Consider the following 18,189-nt stretch of genomic DNA (forward strand, 5'->3'; position numbering starts at 1 on the left):
CCACATATTTTTCTTCTTGTTTCTCTTTGAATTTCATATCACATCACAAATCATATCATTCATTAATCTCTCATTTCTAATTAATCTCCTAAGATGGAGGTGGAATTAGTATGTTAAGGAAACATTATTCGCTTATCTAAAAAAAAAAGTAAACACTATTCATCTATAAGATATTGTGTCACATTCCAATTTCCAATGGTTGGTGTTCTTCTCTCTCCCAAACAGATTGAAAAATGTTCCACCACAAACCAAGCTTAGCGTTAGCTTACTTGTAAGGTGTCAATCTTTCCATTGCCATGTCCCCACCCAGCCAACTAGATTTTAGTTTCAGAATTTCGGATCAATCATGTGGTGCAGGTTCAATAAGGCCCACATCCTTATTACATGTTTTTTTCCCTAAATAGAGACACAACAAAAATCTATGTCATACTCATGTTGCCGACCCGTACACATACAATACACATGATCTAATCCTAAGAGATAATTTGTTACATGAATTGAAAAATGATACCCAGGAGTCTCTATTCCCAGGAATATTAATATGGGAATGTTATTCCCGGGAATCTTCAAAAAATGTGTTTGGTAATAAATTTAATTCCCGGGAATCTTTTTTATATTTTTAAAAATAATTAAAACATACATTTCGTTAGGAATGCGAATAAATGATGTAATTCCTAAATTGTCCTTATTATATATAATGTTTAAATATGTTTAATATTTTTCAATGTAAGTATTAAAAATATGAAATTTCTAAATAAAAAATACGTTTAAATTTTTTTTTTCAATGTAAGCATTAAAAATGCACAAACAGCTTTATAACAATAGTTGTAACAAGAGTTAAAAAAAAATAGTTGTAACAAAAAAAAACTTTATAATAGTAGCATCTTTTTATTAATTAACTCAAAATGAAAAGTCACAAACTTATCCCTTTTTCAAAATATTTTTCACTAGACTGCATTTGCCTTAAATCACTGAAGTAGAAGATGCAAATGGAGGCAACAACATGCAACTAAAAAAAACAGAAATGGATGTGGAATGTGGTCTGGGAGAGACCAAACTACCCGTTGACGAGGGGTAGGTGAGGGGATCTGGACGAGCTGAAGGACTCCAAGCTGGCAAGGTCCCGGGAGGGGCTCCTGCAAGACACTCCGATGCTAAAGTCAGTGAGTGAAGTGGTGAGAATGGTGAGAGTAGAGAGGATACGTTACCTTTGGATTGAAGAAGTGTTCCCTTTATATAGGAGAGGCAGGATTAGGGTTGGAGCCATGCAACGTCATGCATGACTCGTACTTGGGGGCATGGATCACCGTTGGATCCCCTGCAGAGGAACAGTGATCCAACGGTCTGGGGGCCCCTACGGATCTGCACCAGCCAACCTACCCCTAGGGTAGTTGGCCTAGGTCAACCCCTAGGTAGTGGGCCCCGGGTTCCTTGTCCTCACCCTTGGTGGTGGGGCTCAGGAGTAGGGGGCTCTTGACCTCCCCCAAACTGCCCCTTGTCTGGGACTTTCCGTGGGGCCAGCCTTGTCCTAGGTCCCCTGTCTGTCCTCGGTCAGGGTTCCCGGAACAGAATGGTTGCTGGATAAAACGTGGGTATTAAAACATATTAAAGGGTCAAAATGGAACTTTATCGTACAAAATTCAATCCCACGATCTCATCATGCCTGGGTATCTTTGATATACCCACCCTCAAGCTTGGGAATGGACCACCATGGTAACATGTCCAAATAATTTACCCGGGAATATATCATACCTGGGTATATATTTTTGTAATCTCCTACCAAACGTGGGTATCTACTTTCCCACACATCACATTCCCGGGAATGTATTTTATAACCCTCTAACAAACGCCCCCTAAGTTTAGCACATTGGTTTTTCCGAAAAAACAATAATAACTATTATGATTATGATTGCATGTCACATTTTATTTTATATTTTTTAATTCAAGGGTGTTTGGTAACTGACGCAGTTCAAGGAGCAGTTATGGTCCTCTAAGATGAAGCAGAATATTTTGCCTCAAATCTGTGATTATTTAACAGCTGTGTGTGATTTTGAAGAGGGATTTAAGGAAACCAAATATAATGAGACAGCACAGCAGAGTGAAAGAGTCAAAATAAACTGAGTGTGTCAGTGCTTAGTGTGCGTTTGTTGGTTACTGCCTTTTAACTGCACTAAGAGAGCAAGAGAGAGAGAGAGAGACAGAAAATTTGCTTATCTCTGCATTCTGAGCTTTTTCAGAAGCATTCCTCTATTTGCCTCTTTGGTTGTTAATTTATGATGATATGGCTCTTTGAATGGAAAACAAAGTTCTGGGTTTTGTAAAAGAGAGAAAGTGGAATGAGCAGGTGTTGAAAAGATTTGTGCTTGAAGCACTTGCATACCGTTTATCTCCTGCTGTTTGATGGGTATGATATGAACCTTGCAATTTTACTTTTTTGTTTTCTTGTTTTTTATGTACTCCGTTTTTGCATGTGTTCTTCATAGATAAAAATAAGTTTGTGAGATTCTTGAATTTTTTTGTAACATTTTCCACATTTGAACTCAAATTTTGAAAAGCAAGTACTGAATTCACTTGGAAATGATGGCTATTTTTCTTGTAAGTGACTAATTGCTTGGAGGGAAAGCATGTTTTAAAGGGTAAATTTTGAAGTTTTTTTGGGTATTTGATTACTTCTCAGCATTCGTTCCTGCTCTTTTCCAAATTAGGAGAAAAAAACCCAATTCTACTCTGCATTAAAAATGCTTCCATCTAGTGGCTGCATGGAGTGTTTTTCTGTCTAAAAGGGTATTCCTGTGTCTATTAGGTTTTCAGTTGCCTATAACTAGTTTCATGGCCTAGACTGACATCTGGTTGAAGAAAATCACCTTTTGTTTTATGTGATTTGTAACTAGTTTCATGGCCTAGAATCTCTTGCTTAAAAGTCTTTTCTCAGTACTCTTCTTCATCTTCTTGTTTTTCATATTTTGGCTAGTTTTTATTATCAGTTAGATCTGCAAATTCTTCTTTTGACAATAGGACTTGGTTTTAATGCACAATCTGCAATAATCAGCAATGTGCTACTGTGTTTCTTCATGGTTCATGTCTATTTTCCTAAGGTTATTGGAACTTTTTGCAGTGACAAGATAAAAACTATGGACATTTCAGAGTACACAAGGATTGTTTTTGATAAACTTCATAGATTTGAGCCAGAGCATGCCACAAAGATCATTGGCTACCTCCTTCTGCAAGACCATGTTGATCAAGAGATGGTTAAACTGGCTTCATTCCCAGACCATTTGATCCGCGAAGTCGCGCTCAAGGCGAAAACCGAGCTTCAAAAATTGGTGGCTAAATCAAACATTCACCCAATTTCACTCAACCCAATTTCCCCCAGCACTTCCACTTCAACACAAAGCTTCCAGAATGCAGAATTTATTTCAATGGGTTACTGGGATTCTATGCCAGAACTTCAAAAGCAAGCCCCAATGTTCAGTTTGGAGAATCATGCAGACACTATAACTACTGGGGGTGCTAAAATTGCTAATGAGTACTATGGCTTAGAGGCATCACCTGGCAATGTAAGTGGAAATGCTGGTAGAAGGTTTCCAAATGTGTCAGAATTTCAAGTCAAGACCTGTCACTATTTCAACAAAGGATATTGCAGGCATGGGAATAGCTGCAGATACTACCATGGACAAGTTGTGCCTGAGATATTCTCTCTGATGCATGGAAATGATGGTTTTAACGACAATCAGGCGATTTCACCGGGTTCACTAGCGCAGTTAGAGTCGGAAATTGTTGAGCTCCTGAAACAAAGAGGCAATCCTATTTCAATCGCTTCACTTCCAATGGCATACTATGATAAGTATAAGAAGGTACTGCAGGCAGAAGGGTACCTAACTGAGAGCCAGAGACACGGTAAGTCTGGCTACAGTTTAACGAAGCTTCTCATCCGATTGAACAATAGTATTCGCGTAATTGACAGGTGAAGACTAATGATTAATGAAATTTTCTGTAGAAATTTGTATGTAACAAATTGATTGAATCCTTCTTTTTTCTAATTTGAGTCTTGTCGCGGTTAATTAGCAGGCCTCATGGTCAGCATGCTGTGGTTCTGGCAGAAGATGCTCCGAAATCCCGGGGAAAGGTAGAGTTTGGTCATAATATTAGTGCATTAAGACAAATATACCTGACATTTCCAGCTGATAGCACTTTCACTGAGGAGGATGTCTCAAACTACTTCAGGTAAATTATTACATTTGATGTAATGTAACTCATACTTTTCATGCTTCTTTGTAGTTAATGGTTTTATGGTAGAAAATTCAAATCGCTTTAACTTGTTTTCCTTTGTAGCACTTTTGGGTGTGTTGAAGATGTAAGGATTCCTTGCCAGCAGAGAAGGATGTTTGGATTTGTCACATTTGTTGATCCAGAAACTGTTAAGATGATTTTGGATAAGGCAACTCCGCATTATGTTCGTGGATCTCGGGTTCTTGTGAAACCTTACAAGGAGAAGCCAAAACTTTTGGACAGGTGGATTTCTTTTTTGTTATTTTCTTTCAGTTCTATTTCTGTTGGAGGTTGCTTTTAGTTTTATGGATTCAAATTCTTCTATTGCCAATGTAAGTGTATTGCTTATGATGAAAGCTTGAAATGACTATATAATTATCATTACTTTTTACAAGTACAGTTCCCATGTTCTTGAGACATTGACATTGGCAAATGCTAAGTAGCATAAATAAGTGTTTAGATCTTATCATGATAATAGTTTCTGAAATGCCTCCTCTTATAAGTCTTATTCACTATTAATGTTGTTCTTGTTATTTCCATGTGTAATTCAATTTGGATGCAGGAAGTACCCAGATAGAATCGAGCATCCTGATTGTTATTCCCCACACTATTACAGCGACACCGAATTTATCTCAAGTATGATATTCTCTAGTTTGGATCCTACTTTTTTCTTCTCCAAGTCATGTGAAAGTTCTAAATGTTTATAATGATATGCATATACTTTGCTTTTAGCCTGTTTCTTTTGTACTAAATCTAACACAACGTTTATAGTTCCGAGAAGTTGCAGAAACCCTCGATCGCTGAGGAGGCTGCTCGTTGAAGAGCAAGAGCAGGCCCTTGAATTTCAGAGGAGGCATCTTGCAGCGCTGCAACTGACCCAAAAATCTTTGTCCATCAACATGGATGGGTTAAAAGTTTCAGATGGTGAGTGGCGACATGGATTGCATATTCACAAGTTTCATTACATTTCTCCTTTTCTATCCTCCCTACCAAGTTGTATCTTTGTACAAATTCAAATATTTCCATTGCAGATCATTTCAATGTCCATCTTGCAGAATCTTTCAGTCATGAGTCAAACAACAAACCTGGCTATACAAATGCCAATTACACTGATGAGGACAGGTATGAATCAATCGCTAATAGCTTTCCCTTCATAATATAAGTTGATCCAAACAATCTCTTAGATGCCCATTTCTCAATGTTAGTAACTTAAATGATTTCATTAAACATGTCATTTTGTTGAACATCATTCTCTTGTCCTTAGCAAAATATGAACTACCAATAATTTTTTTTATGTTTGTTTTACTCTCATGCTTGTTTTACTCGTTCACACGGTGGATGGTATTATTCTTTCCAAACACGTAGTGCGGTGGCTGCCCTCTTCTCGGATTTGGGTTCCTTGCCACACCAGGAAAACCTACATTCACGCAGTCAAGAAATCTGCACTGTTTGATCAAGATCGGTTGGCTCATTTTTTTCATCAAGATTGGTCAGCTAGAAAATAGCTAAAGATATGAGTAATTTGCTCTTGATCGAACAACTTAGATTCGATGATTGTGTGTATTTAGGAATTCTATAACTGTAGAGAATTCAAACTCCACTATTCTTGTGGCACAACTAAAATTGTTTAACTCTTTATTTATGAAATAATTTTATGCAGCAGTCAAGTATTGAATCTTCCAGACAGTCCCTTTTCATTTCCAGTAGATAGTGGAATTTCAGCAGTCATGTAGCTTCGCTTCAGAAACACTCAGAGATATAGAGTTACAGTAGCTCAAGACCAAAGGAAAATTTTCTAGTTTCATATAAACAGTAACACAGTCCTTTCTGTTGATTGATCTCTTTTCTCAACTAGCGCATCGGTTTAGTCAAAGTCTCTGGCAAGTACATACAAGCTGAACACGAGGTTCTTCACATCTGAATTGGTGGAATTAACAACAATTTAGTGACACATGTAAGAAGGTTAATTATAGTTTTTAGTTACATAAATGTGGCAAAAGGTTTGGTTGGCTTCTAGAAGACAGTGTAGTTAGGAGCTTATTTAAGAACTAATTTCTGGATGAAAGGAACTAGGATAGAAAGAGTAATCAATTACTCATTGAGAACAAGTAAATTTACAATAATTTTCACTAGGCCCTTATAAGTATTTGTCTATTGGTGTTCTTTGAATGTTTTTGGATGGCAAATTCTTTGTTATTGTCCTGAAACAATGCTAGAAATCATTTTCAAATTAATAAAAGAGAATATTTTATTTTGATTGCCTTTAATGCTATCCAAAGGACAAAACAACTTTCCCTCTTCCTTTATTTCTTGATGCCCAAGAAAATATATGTTGCTTACTTATTTAAGTAGACTAGCAATCAAGTTTAAATACTTTAGATTTGGATTTGATGCAGTCAAACGATGGTACAATTAGTGCAATCATCAAATCGTAGTCGTTGAAATGGAGATCATACAACTCATATTTCAAGTTCATACTAAATTGTTGCAATTAAATTTATATTGTTCGATCTTCATTCAATGGTTCTGATTTGGTGACTACATATTTTGACTGCATCATTTGGGTTCCTATTGTCACAGAAACCCTGCATTCACGCATTTTAGAAATCTTCGTCGTCCAATTAAGGTCGGTCGTATAAAATTTTCATTAAGATCAAATGGTATATATGTCTTAAATCTGAGCCACCGTGACTACAAATCCATTTCAGGCTTTGAGACCATAGTTTGCATGCACTAGACAAAGGCCACATAACATGAGGGTCAAAATATTAAACTAATGCAAAACATCATTCAAGAATGGGATTATTGCGTAATTACCTTCAAAATCCTTGGTTTTGTTTTTTTTTTACAATAATAAGTTTGGCGTTCAAGCAACCTCCAAGATTAGATAGGCTATTACAAGCAAATTATTATTCTTGCAATTTCCAATGGCATGTTTGGGCAAGGGTTGCAAATTGGCTTTGCTAGTATTGCGTTTTCCAGGTGCAGCGAAGGAACACTTGAGGCAATTTGTGGGGGGCAGGACTGCTAAGGAAGCAAGGGGGTTATATGCAATTTGGGTTGCAGTAGTTTGACAGCTTTGGATTGCTAGAAATGGCAAGGTTTCCAGGGAGGAGGAACCGAATCCAAGAAGGTGTTTGAGCAGGTTCGATTAAAGGTTTGGACATGGTTGAAGGAAAAGAATAAGAACTTTTCTCATGCAATTTCTGAGTGGTATAGTGAACCACTTTTGTGTTTTGTTGTATTGTAATTCATTCATTTTATGCATTGTTGCAGGTTCTAGATCTTATTTCTCACATTTTTCTTGTTTCTTTAGAAATGTGTGAGAACTTTGTATAAGGGGTTGAGGTACCTTTTGTACTTCTTTAAGAATGTCTGCTTATAAAAAATAAAATAAAAAACAAGCAAATTATTTTGGTCTAGTTTTACCTTTAAAGTATTACCTTGAAACTAATGTTTGATTAATGGTTGCCTACAAAGAAGGCTTTAAAACAATTGTTTTTTAAAACTTTGAATGGGGGCTGCCAATGCGAGCTTTAACTCGTGAGCCATCCTTACCCAATCCAAAACTCATTGGTGGGGTGTTTGTAATAAAACAAAAAAAAAACTCACATTCTTTTTTTTTTATAAGCCAAATTGTATTTAATTTTAGCACAAGGGGTGCTAAACCAAATACATGAGATAGAGGAAGTAGCCATTGAACCCTCGAATATGTTCGAAGATCTCGAAATGATCTTCCAGTTTCGGGGAGAATTCGCAAAACTCCGTTTCCATCGAGAATTGAATGGAGTTTTCCCGTATTTCGACCAGAGAATCTAACAGAGACATTACTGTCGAGATTCTGACCGGAAAATTAGACTACTACCATATAGAAATAAAAAATACATGAAAAGGAGAAAAGCATGAAATAAACATGAAACCCAACCACCTACTGATACACATGGGAGAAGAAAAAGAATCGTGAGCTACCCCAACAAAGATACAGTCCAACATGGATGAGCAATTACAATATAAGTAGATACCAGAACTGCACCAAAAATTCCAAGCCCACCACATTCCCACAATCAAGAATTAGAGCCCTTGAACACATAACACCGGGTTATTATACCACTCAAATAGAAAATTTCTGAAATCATGCAAACTTGACTTATTCCAAAGCCAAGACCTCCACTTAATCAGTTCGAGCACTGTTGAAAAAAAGGGGTCACTGAGCGCCAAATTAGCTTAAATATGGTGTCAGGCTCTCCCAATTCCGGTTCCTGTAAAAAAGAGTAAGAGGAGCTAACAGAGTAAGCACCACCGGGGTTCAGGAGCCAAAGTCATTTATCCAATACACCCTCCACTAACGGAGCCGCAAGCATGTCAGAGTGTAGTTCATGAAGCCAAATCAACTCTTCTTACTTGATAATTTTAATTAACTCACTTATCCGGAGTCAAAGCCGTAACCCACTTTTTTTTTTTTTTTTTGCTGTAAGCCACTTTTATTTTACATATTATTATAAATTTTGAAGTAAAACAAAAATGTGATTTTCTACTTTTTTTTCTAATATTTTCTGTTTTAATTACACGCCTTTTGTCTATGTTTAATTGTCAGTATTTTTATTACAAATTCAAGATACAGTTTTTTTGTCAAGGAAATCAATACACTTTTCGTTTTGTAGTAAAGCCCACACTCACAATCATTCACAGCCAAATTAAAGCATCAATGGCTCAGCATCTAGCTGTGAAGAAGATGTGGTTATGGTAGTTATAACTAACAGATTGAGGAGGAGAATATAGTGTGGTAGAGTAGTATAATAGTTATGATCTAATAGCATCTTGTAGTATATGTAGAAGAAGATGAATACTTTGTAATGCGAAGATCCTTGAGTTCGAAGAACAAATTTCGGTTTGTTGGTGGTAGCGTTTCAGTTCCAGAAGTAGATCATTCACTCTTCTTTGCATGGGAAAGATGCAATAATAATCTAATTCATACTTGGATCATGAATTCAGTTACTACTTCAATTGCTCAAAATCTAGTTTACATTGAGAATGTGATTGATATTTGGAATGAATTGAGAGAACATTTTTCACAAGTAGATTTGATTAGGATTTCTGAATTGCAAAGTGAAATTTCCAATCTGAGCCAAGGATCATCCTCTGCCACTAACTTTTTCACTGAATTTAAAACCTTATGGGAAGAGATTGATGGTTTTAGACCACAACCTATATGCATTTGCAATGCTAGGTGTTCATGTCAGAGTGATGATAAGATTTACAAGGATCAAGATTACATAATTAGATTTTTTATTGGGCTTAATTAAGAATTTGCTACGGTTCGATCTCAAATTCTACTTATGAAGCATTTACCAACACTTAATGAGGTGTTTTCCATGGTTATACAACAAGAGAGGAAATCTGGTTCTAGTTCAGGAAATTCTGGTCAGAATGTAGGTGATACAAGATCTATGTTAAATGCAGTTAACAGTAGGTCAGGATATGGTAGAGGTAGAGGTTATTCTCAAGGAAATCAGTACAATGGTGGAAGAAATTCCACATCTGCTCCTAATGCTAATAATGGTAGAGGATACTATTCAGGATCTGGTAGAGGCCCTAGAACAGGTCATACAATTGATACATGCTACAAGATTCATGGTTTCCACCCTCTTTTAGGTCACATAACACTGGATCAGTTAATAATTTTCAGTCGGTAGATAGTTACTCTGGTGATCATACATATTGTAATGAGGATGCATATAATTCAGATGCTTCTCAACCTTATCATGCTATGAGTGACTCTAGTTCTTATAGTGCAGCATGTTGGTCAATCCGCAAGTGTACGGAATTCACCCGGTTTTAATTTATCGAACCACAGGGAATTGGTGTGGCAATTCAGTTTAAGCCTCGAGTTCACGGTAGGAAAGCGAGTAAAATTCAGTTTTAAAGGTTGATTGATTGTTGTGATACTTAATTAGAAAGCTAACAAAGATAAGTGTGTGATAATCAATGGTGAGAATGCCTTGGGTTCTTGCTTGACTAATTCAGTTCTAATCAACCTATTCTATCCACAAAACTCCGAGTCTCTCCTTGATGTTCTAGCCTAATCTATCATCTATCGATGCCTCGCATAGACAATCCTCTCAAGCCAAAAAATAAGCACAATTCCTTGATAACCTAAACATTTGCTAAAGGCATTAAGCATGCAATTCAGGCCAACAAACCCCAACCCTTCCTATATTCCTAGTAACAAGCATAGAAGAGGTAACCCCACAACAAGTCCCTAATCTATAACAAACTTCCGTTCTATTATAGAAAAGTATAAAGCTAGCACATGTTCTAACTTGAAACATAAAGCATGGATATGGGATTCAAGGGTTTACTCAGAGGATTTATGAATAGAAATAGGAATTAGGATTAAAACATCATAAGTCTTACAAAGAACCCAAAGCAAAAGGGATTTAGCCAAACATGGCTATGAAATCCATACAAGAAAAGAAAGACAAAACCTGGATCATAGGACTTGGAGGAAGCTCCTCAAGCTCTAGAACCCAAACTCTCTCTTCTAACTTATTGAAATATGAGAAAATGACAAAAGATCCCAAGAGAAATGACAAAAATCCTATTTATAGGTAAAATGGACGAGATTTCTGGTGTGCCGGGCGCTCAAGCGCCAGTGCCGGGCGCTCAAGCACCAGACTGATTTTTCCAGCATTTTGGCTTCTGCCATCCTGGCGCTCAGGCGCCATTGTGGGGCGCTTTGAGCGCCCCAGCTCGCCTAAAAAACCTTAAATCTTCATTTTAACTCCTCTTTAATGCCTCCTTCAAGTCTTTAAACCCCTTGGCCTTCTTCCTTCAGCTGTTACAACCTGATTGCTTGCATAGAAAGACTAGGAACAAAACCAAGAAACTCAAAGGTTAAATTGCACAAAAGTATAAAATGAACTAGGAATTAAACAAGACCCCTAAACTCTACTAAAATACCATTAAAGACCTTATAAAACTATGAAATTACCAAAGCAATGCAAAAGGACTAATAAAGATAAAAATGCATGAGAATGCATGAAACACTACATGAGACTCAACAAAAAGACTCAAAACCCACAACGAAATGACCCTAAAAACACTACTAAATTAGGGTCATCACAGCACCAGTTTCGGTACCAAGTTTTACAGCAGAATAATATCAGAAATTGCTTACTTTGATCCAAGGACTTCAGATGCTCAATCTGGCAGTACATCTCACATTAATCAACTGAGAATTCACGAAGTATCACATCAAGTCAATCAAGTACATACTCAGCATAAGACTCATTATAGTTCTACTTCCAAAGGGAAAGGTACAGCTATTGTCTTGTCTTATTATCCACCTCCTTCACCTAAAGCTTGTAGTTCTTGGATATTGGATTCTGGAGCCACTATTCATGTGTTCTAGTCTTGATCTTTTCCATTCTTTTTTCAAAATAAAACCTATGAGTGTTCAGTTACCAAATGGTAACACAGTTAAAGCCTAGTTGGCTGGTACTATCATTTTTACACCTTTGTTATCCTTGAGTAATGCCCTATATGTCCTAGATTTTATCTTTAATATCATTTCTACCTCTAAGCTATGTGAACATTTGTCTTGTATTGTTCTGTCTTATTCTTCACATGCATTGATACAGGACCTCAAATCCCAAAGGATGATTGGTTTTGCTAAACAAGAGGAAGGACTATATTACTTGGTGGTTGATGGTCTAGTAGAGCAGCCAAAGATGCAGTTAGCAGATCAAGGATCTGCACAGTGAGCACAGCTATTTATGTAATACATAATTCAGCTTTTGGCATTTCAGATTAGGACACTTCAAAAGACAAGTTACTAGTCATGTCTAGGACTCATCCTTATATTTGTGTAAATAAGGCATTAGCCAATGATCTAGTATGTGATGTATGTCATATGACTAGACAAAAATGATTGTCATACTCTTTAAGTTTCAATAAAGCTGTGAATCTTTTTGAATTGCTTCATTTTGATATTTGGGGCCCTTTCTTAACTACAAAAGTGCATGGTCATAAATATTTGTTAACTGTTGTAGATGACAACACTTGGTACTTGTGGATAATTATGTTAAAAAAAATTCAAAAGTACCAAGTAAGGTTCAGAATTTTGTAGCCTATGCTAAAATACAATTTGGAACAATAGTTAAGGTTGTTAGGACTGATAATGGACCTGAATTTACACTTTAAAGCTTCTATGATTCTCATGGGATTCTGCATGAAAGTTCTTGTGTAGAATGTCCTCAGCAAAATGGAAGAGTATGGAGAAAGCATTAGGAAATTTTGAATATAGGAAGGGCATTATCATTTCAGTCAAAGTTACCTAAGCAGTATTGAAATTATGCAGTTCAGCGTGCAATGTTTTTACTTAATAGGGTTCCAACTGTGGTGTTACAGAACAGGTCCCCTTATGAACTTTTATATCATAAACCACCGAACCTGGCAGACCTTAAGTTTTTGGTTCTTTGTGCTATGTGTCCACGTTACAGAACAATAGGCACAAGCTAGATCCAAAAGCTAGGAAATGTGTTTTCATGGGTTATATAAGTGGAACTAAAGGTTATGTGGTACTGGACATGTTAAGTAGATCCTTGAATGTTTCTATGAATCTGTTCTTTTATGATCATATTCTTCCTTATCGAAAATTAGGGGCTCTACCTTGGGATGTGATAACGTCCAAGAGTTTTGGCTTACACAATATCTCAGTTTCATCAGTTGCAGATGACTTGCCTCATTCACAAGATATCTCCCAAGTGGAATCTAAATCTCATTCTGCAGCTGATTTGGTTCCACTCCCTGCACAGTCCAGAAGCTCCACAAGAACTAGACATCAACCATCTCATCTCAAAAACTACATTTGTCATTCCTCCTCTTGTGTAGTCACTCAGCATCTTCAGGTAGTTAGTATCATTTTTCTAGCTATATGTCTTTTTCTAATTTTTCTTCTCTACATCATAAATATGTCATGTCATTATCCCTTGAGTCTGAGCCAAAATCTTATGCTGAGGCCTCACATCATAATGCTGGATAGATGCTATGAATTTAGAGATTTCAGCCTTAGGAGTAAATGGGACATGGAGTTTAGTTTCTTTACCTCCTAATGTAATTCCTATTGGCAATAAGTGGGTTCATAATATAAAAAGGAAGGCAGATGGGTCAGTTGAGAGGTTCAAGGCTCGATTAGTGGCCAAAGATTACAATCAAATTGAAGGCTTAGATTACTTTGACACTTTTTCTCCAGTGGCCAAGCTAACTACAATTAGAATGGTATTAGCTCTTGCTTCTATACATGGTTGGCTTTTACATCAATTAGATGTAAATAATGCTTTCCTTATGGGGATTTATATGAAGATGTCTATATGCAAATCCAAGAGGGAGTAACTTGTGCAGATTCCACCAAGGTTTACAAGCTACACAAGTCCTTATATGGCCTCAAACAGGTCAGTAGACAATGGTATGCTAAGCTGACTAGTTTACCAGTTTCTTGTGGCTATCAACAGGCTCATTCAGATCATTCCTTGTTTACTAAGACTCAAGGAAAGCATTTCACAGTGATTCTCATCTATGTTGATGACATTATATTTGCTAATAATTCATCATTGGAGTTTGAAGAGATTAAAATGATCTTAGATAATGCCTTCAACATAAAGGATTTAGGAGTGCTAAAGTTTTTTTGGGCCTCGAGGTTGCTCACTCTGCTAAGGGGAAATCTCTATGTCAAAAGAAGTATTGTCTTGATTTACTCACTAATTCAGGTGTTTTGGGAAGTAAACCATTGAATACACCTCTTGGTCTATCTCTTAGATCGTCTCAAGATGGGGGGAGGGGGAAACTGTATGATGATGTCTCTTCATATAGAAGGCTTGTGGGAATATTACTTTATCTAACTACAACTAGACAACTAGGCATGATATTACATATGCAGTCCAACAACTTAGTCAATTTCTCTCTAAACCAACAGTGACACATTATACAGCAGCTCAAAAGGTCCTCAAGTATCTTGAGGGAAATCCTGGTAAAGGATTATTCTTTTCAAGAAATTCTGCAGTTCAATTACTTGACTTTAGTGATACATATTTTGGAGGTTGTGTGGAGACAAGGAGATTAGTGACTGGATATTGCTTCTTTATTGGAGAATCACTTGTTTGTTGGAAATCAAAGAAGCAACCAACGGTTTCTAAATCCTCCTTAGAAGCTGAATATAGAGCCTTAACCTTAGCTACTTGTGAGTTGCAGTGGCTTACTTACTTACTTAAGGATCTGAAGATATAGCCAGTAAAATCTTCAATCATTTACTGTGAGAATCGGAGTGTTCTTCATATTGCAGCCAATCCTGTGTTTCATGAAAGAACTAAACATTTGGAGATTGATTGTCACATAGTTAGAGAGAAGTCAGAAGCTGATCTTATGAAGTTGTTGCCTATTCCTTCAAAATTTCAAGTGGCAGATTTCTTCACAAAGGCATTGTCAGTTTGGACCAATTCCTTTTCTGTTAAGCAAACTTAGCATGTTAGACATTTACCATGCCTCAGTTGTGGGAGGCTAACAAATGAACAGAATGAATTAGAGGAAGAGAAAAAGGTAGCAAAGCTCACACTCACAACCATTCACAGCCAAAGCATCAATAGCTCAGCATCCAGCTGTGAAGAAAACATCTCAGCAGCCAACTAAGTAAGTGGTTATGACAGTTATAACTAACATATTGAGGAGGAGAATATAGTGTGGTAGAGTAGTATAGTAGTTAAGATGTACTAGCATCAGTATAAGTAGAACAAGATGAGCACTTTGTAACTAACTTTCATTCTTCAATCAAGTAAATTTTTCTCTCTTTCTTCTGTAAGATCAAGATTTGATCATGTAGTACAACTCTATGTTTTGATGATTACATGTTAACTGTTGTGTATGAACAATTATCGTACTCTAACGTTGTTTTCTGAGTGTTTATGTGACAGGCTCTGACTCTGGTCATTACTCACACTTATCAGAAGCACTATGCCCAAAGAGTAACCTATGCAACGCTTTCGCACTCACTATGTTCTTTTGAACAGTAGTATATGATTCAGAAGTTCTGAAGTTTACAAGCTCTGATATGGATTCAGATCACTTGAAGTTCTGAAGACCAGAAGTTCTGAAGGTCCAGAAGCTCTGAAGGTCCAGAGGCTCTGAAGGATCAGAAGTTCTAAAGGTCCAGAAGCTTAGAAGTGAAGACTCTGAAGTCCAAGAGTAAGCTGGTTCTGAAGACCAAGTACTTTCTACTCTGAGGTCCAGAAGCAGAAGTTACGAAGGTCAGAGGATCCAAGCTTCCCTCTGACTCTGATCACCAAGCTTCACAAGTTCCAACATGAAGCATCGTCTGATCAGAAGTCAACTAGGATAAGGCTCACATCGCTGTCCAAGTACAAAAGCAATTACACTATCCTGACCACCTTACCTAAGATGTTCAGCCACAGCAGAATCTGAAAGTTACAGATTTGCCCTCCAACGGTAGCAATCCATGCAACAGATACAACCCTAATCCTTGGAGTATATAAAGAGCTTGAAGATGAAAGATGCCGCCTAAGAAACCTTGTTCGAGCTCAAGCAATATCAAAAATATTCTCTTAGCAATCTTTCTTCAAACCGATCTCATTGTGTTTACCTTAGCTTTTTGAGAAGCATTTCATTGTAAACCCAAACATTCAAACGGTTAGTTTGTTTTTCCTTAAGGGACCAAGGTTTGTCAGATTCTTGAGAAGACTAAGAGAGTGAATCTTAGTGTTTACTAGTTCATTGTATTGTTAGTCACTGAGCAGGTTACTAGTGCAGTTGTAACAAACTCTGAATAGTGGATTGCCTTCATTCTAAGAAGGAAGAAATCACCTTAACGGGTGGACTGGATTAGCTTGAGGGATTTATCAAGTGAACCAGGATAAAATCATTGTGTGCTTTCCTCAACTCTTATCTTAAGCACTTTGCATTCTTTGTTTGAAAGATTTGTTAAAATCTTAAGTGGGAAAAGTTTTATCTGAAAACGTTATTCAAACCCCCCCTTCTATCGTTTTTCATACCTTCATCTTCTTCCTTACGTTTTCTGTTAAGAACATTTTTAGAAACTCTTACATCTCTAACTTCTCTTTAAACTCTATAAACGTACATCTCAAATTCTCAATTAAAAAGCTTCCATCAGTTCCATGAGTTAGAAACTAATCCAAATTGTTTTTGGTATAAAACTACGTCTATAAGAAAAAGACTAATTTGTTTTATAATAAAGTAAACCAAACATTCCTTTTAGTAATGGCGTACTGAAAAAGAATTACCAATATTATTTAAAAGATATAAATCCCTTCATTACATAAGTTTGTCAACAAATTAAACTAAGTAAACAATTCAGCCTAGCTAGAAACACTTGAACAACTTCGAAATCTAGGAACTGAGTCAAAGAATTATGCTAAAATAAAAGCAATTGTTCTATTACTCTGAGCCAAAAGGGTGCAATTTCTTTTGGCCTAAGAATTCAAATCAATGGAAGAATGACAAGGACTAGCAAAGTGCATATCAACGTTCAAAGATGTAACCACGTGCTGGACCCGGCTCACGTGGAAGTCACCTGGCACACTGTAGTTGTAGTTGGAGCGGAAGGTATTTATTAGGGGTGAACAGGGCCGGGTAAATCCAATGAACCCGCCCAACCCAATCTGATCCAATAGAAAAAATGCGGGTTGGATCGGGCAATCGGGTTAGTCGGATGGATTTTACTACAACCCAACCAAGTTCGGATCGGATTTCAGATTCAGTTCAAATCCATCCAACCTAACCCAGAATCCATACATATAATAATAATTTTTAATAATTTTACTCATACTTGGAGTGCTAGTGTCGGAGTGATGACTTTTTGAAACTTTGAGACTTAAGTATTTGTAGTTATTTGTCATATTTGAACTTAGAGTATTTGTTCGTAGTTATTTGTTACATGTTTATATATAGTTATTTTGCATGTTGGAGACATCTAAGTTCTAAGTGTCATGGCATGACATTTAGTGTTGTTTTTTACTTTTTAGATATTATTTATATTAGATTGTTTCATGTCATTTAGTAATTAAGTTTTAATGTTTTCATGATATTTGGCTATATGTCATTTATGTGGTATTATTTCTATAACTTTTTATGTCTTTTTCATGCTATTTAGTATAATAACATATTTAGTATTTTTTTATAACTTTTTCTGAATTTATTATAATTTTTGTAAGATTTTTTAATATTTCAGATATATTATTATTTTAATATATGGACCCAATAAATTCATCCAACCCAATCCAAACTTCGTCGGGTTGGTTCGGATCGGGTCCGAATAAGAAATTCGTGAAATCCAACCCAACCTAACCCATACAATTTTGATCGGTTGGATTTTATTTTGACCAAAATCCATCCAACCCAACCCATGTGCGCCCCTAGTATTTATGGTGATTTACAGTTTAGGTTTTACACGCACATTGTGTCTCTTAATAACTGTTACAAATGTTTATGTTCTAACTTCTAAAAGTGTCACGTGTTATTAAATAGGGTTAATCCTCTACTTGGTCCCTGTGGTTGTGTGGCCGTCTGAAATTAGTCCCTCCCCGGAAAATCTGAAAATCTAAATCCTCGTGTTTGGAAAGTGTGTGGAGTAGGTCCTCGCCGGAGCCCGGAACTCCGGCGAGTGATGATTAGGCTTGCTGACTAGATTTGTGAGGCTGACGTGGCAATTAAAAAAATATAAAAAAAAATTACAAATCCGTATTATTTATTTAACATACCATAATTAACCCTCATTAATCTAGTCATAAACAAATCCCCCCAAATAATTAAATTTCCCAAACATGATCAACCAACCCAGAATCAACAACAAAAATCCAGAAAATCAACCCTTCTTCTTCACCTTCAACAAACCCA

At 36.6% G+C, this 18,189-nt stretch overlaps 1 protein-coding gene across 8 annotated transcripts; it reads left to right on the forward strand.

Moving 5' to 3' along the window:
- The first annotated feature begins 1,992 nt into the window (after positions 1-1,992).
- On the forward strand, positions 1,993-6,531 carry LOC130726748 (zinc finger CCCH domain-containing protein 18-like). Of its 8 annotated transcripts, none has more exons than XM_057578056.1 (8): positions 1,993-2,404; positions 3,116-3,964; positions 4,066-4,224; positions 4,333-4,512; positions 4,832-4,905; positions 5,041-5,193; positions 5,325-5,391; positions 5,635-5,921. In XM_057578056.1, the coding sequence occupies exons 2-8, from the start codon at positions 3,132-3,134 to the stop codon at positions 5,720-5,722; spliced, it is 1,554 nt and encodes a 517-aa protein (XP_057434039.1). In that variant the 5' UTR covers positions 1,993-2,404; positions 3,116-3,131; the 3' UTR covers positions 5,723-5,921. The 8 variants fall into 8 exon arrangements, with proteins under 8 accessions (XP_057434039.1, XP_057434041.1, XP_057434035.1 ...); XM_057578058.1 differs by lacking the exon at positions 5,635-5,921 and adding an exon at positions 5,933-6,531 and having other exon boundaries at positions 1,994-2,404; XM_057578052.1 differs by having other exon boundaries at positions 1,994-2,404; positions 5,301-5,391.
- Positions 6,532-18,189: the final 11,658 nt, after the last annotated feature.

Source organism: Lotus japonicus, chromosome 6 (genome assembly GCF_012489685.1).
Source record: "Lotus japonicus ecotype B-129 chromosome 6, LjGifu_v1.2".
NCBI lineage: Eukaryota > Viridiplantae > Streptophyta > Magnoliopsida > Fabales > Fabaceae > Lotus > Lotus japonicus.